At 33.9% G+C, this 5,387-nt stretch overlaps 1 protein-coding gene across 1 annotated transcript; it reads left to right on the plus strand.

The window, feature by feature from the left end:
- Positions 1-1,138: 1,138 nt before the first annotated feature.
- Positions 1,139-5,103, plus strand: LOC100175738 (60S ribosomal protein L34). Its single transcript, XM_002130423.4, has 3 exons — positions 1,139-1,294; positions 4,583-4,724; positions 4,970-5,103. The coding sequence occupies exons 1-3, from the start codon at positions 1,216-1,218 to the stop codon at positions 5,082-5,084; spliced, it is 336 nt and encodes a 111-aa protein (XP_002130459.1). The 5' UTR covers positions 1,139-1,215; the 3' UTR covers positions 5,085-5,103.
- Positions 5,104-5,387: the final 284 nt, after the last annotated feature.

A 5,387-nucleotide genomic window follows, 5' to 3' on the forward strand; every position in this document is an offset into this window, starting at 1 on the left:
TAAGTAGTTTGGATCTGCATGTCCACTCATGTTGGATTATAAATGTAGTAAAGAATGGCTCTGTAGATTCGTAGGTATGATCATATACTATTATGTAAACTAAGCTGATTGCTGCTAGTCTTAATCGCCAACGTAAAGTACCCTGTTAAACCACACTGTACGCCGAAAACCAGTCAAAATATTAATTTACTCCACATTAATTCTTAGATTTTATATTATATAACAAGATTTATATTAGAAATTATATTTTAAATGTTAAAACAACCGCTATACGTGTTTTCTAGCTTTGTATCGCTTACAAGAACTAAATGAACACATGCCGACCATGCATTTGTATAGGCGATTCACGCTCTGTGGGCTCCGTAATGGCGGACACGAGCGCCGTTTCCCAACTTGGTCTATACTAACTTTGGTTAGAGGCAGGTACTCTTATAACTACTTTGCCACAATGGATTTACTCTTGTGTGTGTTTAAAATTTATAGGATTAATTTGTTAATAGTACCTAAAAATAGAAAATCTTTCCGGGTTAGTTTCTTGATTTGTGTATTGTAACTTCTCTTTTTCATCGTCAATGAATTTTCTTACGCTCGCCACGACTTGTTTGTCTCTGTCGCATAATATTGGAGGTAATGCTGGTCGTTTTTGTCCTCCAGGCCTGGAAGTATATATTGCCTCTGGCGTTATCGATTCTAAGTTGCGTCTTTTGCTTCCAGACATAGATTTTTATTTCAAAGTATTAAAAATCCGAAATTGAAGTTTTGGCGTTGAATTTTTCCATGGCAATCCAAGAACTCTAAGGCGTCACCCAGAGGATCATAATTAAGCGGGAGAGGAAGGGGGATTGTGGGGGGTGAACTGTCTACAAAGCGTACATCATTTTTTTCTTACATTAGTTAATAAATAAATGAATAAATAAATAAAACAAGATATGATAGCTTTATAAAAATAAAGATACATGTTTGGTTTTAAATCAGATAAGAATATCAGTATCAGAGTCCCGAACCGTATATAATATGTCTTGATTGTCATTTTATTTATATACTTCACTATTGCCTTACTACCATACCATTTAAATCTAAGTCCTAATATTCTAATTCTGATTTCGCGACGACCCCGCGATTTTTAATTGTGACGTCATTTAAATAGGGTTGTGGAAGCGAAACCTCGTGTCCACATTCTTTTTGCTTTTGAGTGTGTTGAGGTGTGTGTTAAAAATGGTGCAGCGACTAACATACCGACGAAGATTGTCTTACAATACATCTTCTAACAGAAGACGTATCTCAAAAACACCAGGTAAGGATAGTTTTTTTTTATAGTAATCAGCAGGAGCTTTAAAAAAAATTGTCCGACGCCATGGCACAGTTGGTTAGCGCTAATGTATCTAACATGTACAGGGCAGAGATAATAGGTTTAAGGCTCGTCGCTGCTATCATTGTGGCCGTTTGTGTGCCTGGGCAAGACACTGCAACGGAAATTGCTACAACCGAGAGGTCGCTATAGGTTGTCTAAATTGTCAGCCATACATAAATCCCCCTGTGGTTGTTAGTTAATCGATTGGTTGCTTTAGGGAGATCATCACCGGGATTGTTTTAATATCCATAATTAACACACGTAAATTCAACTTTCATATATTACCACCTCCGATAAAATGTGTTTTATGCGGAAATTGAAGCCGTTGACTAAAGGTACAAAAACAGCAAAGACGCGCCAGAGAGTAGGCTATTTTCTGTAAAATAAATTTTGTTATCGTCACGATGTAAATGGATAATCGAAAATACCCTAGTCAATGTCATTCGACAAAGTAACATGTGACTCATTAACACAGGTGCCTAACTTTTTAAAATCCAGGGTACCCCTTATTGAAAATAAAAATTCCACACTAACTATGACTTTCTTTCGAAAGACGCTGCGTATTTGCGCTAGGTATAATGACCTTTATTTAGGTTTCGGGGTTAATATAATCAGCAGATATTTGTTATTTAGCAATAATCTTGATTAGGCAAACTTTGCAAAACATTTTTATATTTCCTGTTTATAAAAGCACACGTCGTCTGTGTGACGTCAGAAACGTGTGGCGGCATCACTGTTTGGTTGGCGAACACTAGGGATGTGCTAAAGTTGTAAAAGTTGGGTTCACCGAGCGCTGAGCTTAAAAGAAAAGCTGGGTACGATACCGAGCACCTATGACATCATCAAGGAGAAAGGCGTACAAGAATACGTTGCTATTCAGTTGACAAGCGTCGCTAATCAAAATACTACAGAACACGTGGTTTGCGGTAAAAGAGACGCCTCGTTTTGTAATTCCCGGTGTTGCAAAATGTAAAATTAAAAAAGTATAGTCAAGCGGGGTGATAAAAACAGAAAACATAAGCTTTCAATTTTCTCCCAAAGTAATAAACTAAAAAAAAATGGTTTTAGTCTGGAAGAACAATATTCATCATACCTTGATGTCCAAAAAAGATTGTAGGATTTCTATGATTACTTAAAATTTTATTCAAAATTTTGTTCTGTTTTTTTGTTTCCTAGGATTTGGGGTAAAAAAAACAACAAAACAAAGTTTTCAAAAGCAACTTAACATGATCTAAAGAAGAAAAAATTATTAATGGAAGTACAGGGTAATAATACAAATATTAGTCATACAATTTAGGTATTATGCAGTCTATATTTTTTCAGAAACCTCAAATTTTCTTTTTTCCACCTAAGCCAAAAATCTCCTACATACTTTTAACAGCCTTGTTCTAAAGCTTTTTTTTCTTTTATAATTTATCACTTTTATTAGACTAAAAACAAAGCCCATAAGTTTCATAACCTATATAAAGCACAAAAAGGAACCAGAGCATTTTACTTGATATAACTAAATTATAAAGGCCCCTAAAAATGTAAAATGACATCTTGACTATCTAAACTAAGTTCAGCAACACAACCATAAAAATGACCTGTAACTAAACAGTCTTAAAAACATAAATTACAATATCATAAAATGTAGGCAAAGCTCGAAAATATTTGTTTTTGATACTTGGTTACCTTTATAATCAATTAAATCATTAATTAAGTTAAAATAATTTACATACATAACTTTGAAATTAATTTTATCACAAAGTTGATATTGGTTGGAGAAGAAAAAATAAAAACAAAAAAACACAGTTGTTTTTTTTACCCCTTACCATAAGGCGATTTTGGGGTAACGAAAAAACAAGAGAAAAAAGTATCTAGTGTTCGTAAAATTTAAATTTGAAATATACCAGCAGCAGGGTACTTAAATATGTAGCAAATACCTGCCTTCATAATAAATTTATCACGAAAGGCCTTCTTACAAAAAAAAGTTTTTTTTTGCAATTCTTTTGTTTGATTTATTAATTTGTGTTTTATTGAAAAAATAATTACCACCTAGAAGGACAGTTAGGATAAAAAGTAGCCAAATAAATGTCCTTTTTTCCACAGAAGCTGTTTGCAATAAAAATGATTTTTTTTTGCAGGCTAGGAGGGTTGTCCTTTCTTACCCCAAGTAGCCCATTGTTTTTTATTACCCCACTTTACTATATATTATATATATTTCATTTAAAATTATTTATAACTGTTGCATCAGTTTTTAATATTTCATTATAAAAAAGGCAGGATTGTGGAAATACCCCTTTGATAGTGATAATGTCACTGTCCGGATCGTCGAAAACACGTTTAAGTTTTTATAATAGGAAGAAATCCTATTAATGATAAAATTAACTTTTTTACGTCCGGCGCATTGGTTAAGCTGCGTAAATATCGTCCCGGCTAAGCTTAGACAGAGGCAAAAAAATGTTGTTCGTTGGCACCACGCGAGAACCAGTTTTGTAAAAAAATCCGAAAGTTTAAACATTTTATATAAATTGTATAATTTATAAAACATTGGCTGCACGCTGAAGTTTCATTACGTCATTTTTCACGAGAACAGATTCACAACGATTGCTTCGCTTACTATGTGTAGGCTATCGAATGCGTCTTCCTTTATTTCCTAAGCAGCCCTGGAGACTCTCATAAAAGTACATCTACGATCAGTTGCTGACGGTTTTTAAAATACCTCGGCAATATGTCGACGATTTAAAAGACGCGGCCCAGGTGTGACATCACATCGCCCACGCATCACAAGTGAAATCACACAATTTTAGCATAATAAACAATGACAACGTGATGGTATAGATCTTAAACATGTCATTCGTAACAGAGTTTATTAGGTTACGGTTAGAAACAGGCTGGAGTTTAATCACGAACTCAGCATACAAATAAAAGCGCAGTTTGTTTAATGAAAAAAGTGAAGCAACTAAATTAAAAGATAACGAGACTAGTCAGCATAGCTTTTTTATTATTATTCGTTTGTTGTGAACTTGCTCTCTGGAAAATAACGAGTCGCAACGTCAGCGAGTTTGCCCGCCTGAATTACAGCTCGTATCAAATTACAGTCGGTTTCGATTAACACGAGCGCCCGATGTTTCGATCTGATTAGACTGATTTTTAATAAAAAAGCATGATTTCTATAACTTTTTTATATTGAAATAATACACAATTTTATATTTTAAATATTAATGTAAATTTATTTGTTAAATTTAGGTGGTCGTTTGGTATACCTCCACACTAAGAAAGTTGGTTCCATCCCAAAATGTGGTGACACTAAGAGACAATTGTTTGGTATTAAACCTGCTCGGCCAAAGGAGCTTATGTCCATGTGCAAACGGAAGAAGCATGTTACCAGGTGATAGCTGTAATTCTAGTTGCTGTTAATTTTGTTTTCTATCTTTGTAAATCTTTTATGTCTTATTCATATTTTATCCCTTTGTGTGTCAATTTGTTATTTGCCTTTTGCTTCATGTATATAATGCAACATTTTGTTTGTTGTTCTGTAAACTTTGTTACTGGCATATTGATTTGTTGGTCCTTTTTACAGTTTTGCTAGACCAGATAAAAGGTGTAATAATATCATTTATCAATTCTCCCCAGAGCATATGGTGGATGTTTGAGCTCAAAAGCTGTCCGGGACAGAATTGTTCGCGCTTTTCTTGTAGAAGAGCAGAAAATTGTTGTCAGAGTGCTGAAGGCACAAGCTAAGAAATAAATAAATAATCTCCCTTGGATATTCTGGGTTTTATATGCAGTTGTTAAAATTCAGAGAAAGAAAGGCTTTTAATTTTGTTTATAAAGAGCAAGGAGAGATTATTTACACAAATCATACACAATAAAAATACGAAACAAACTGTGGGCAAAATGGCTTATTGTTCGCTGCTGCTATATTGGTTCAAATAGGTTTATATAGAATGAAATGTTTAGTTTTTAAATATATAGTAGGGTATAGGGGAAGATGGGACACTGTCTCATACGAGACTTTTTTAATTTTCTTTTTACGGACCCCATTTAATGA

Source organism: Ciona intestinalis, unplaced genomic scaffold, assembly GCF_000224145.3.
Source record: "Ciona intestinalis unplaced genomic scaffold, KH HT000662.1, whole genome shotgun sequence".
NCBI lineage: Eukaryota > Metazoa > Chordata > Ascidiacea > Phlebobranchia > Cionidae > Ciona > Ciona intestinalis.

Excerpts from the sequence above, each read along its gene's own strand:
- LOC100175738 (XM_002130423.4), top strand. The coding sequence starts at position 1,216 with ATGGTGCAGCGACTAACATACCGACGAAGATTGTCTTACAATACATCT. Across the intron at positions 1,295-4,582 it reads ACGTATCTCAAAAACACCAG|GTGGTCGTTTGGTATACCTC; the intron begins GTAAGGATAGTT and ends TGTTAAATTTAG. Across the intron at positions 4,725-4,969 it reads CGGAAGAAGCATGTTACCAG|AGCATATGGTGGATGTTTGA; the intron begins GTGATAGCTGTA and ends AATTCTCCCCAG.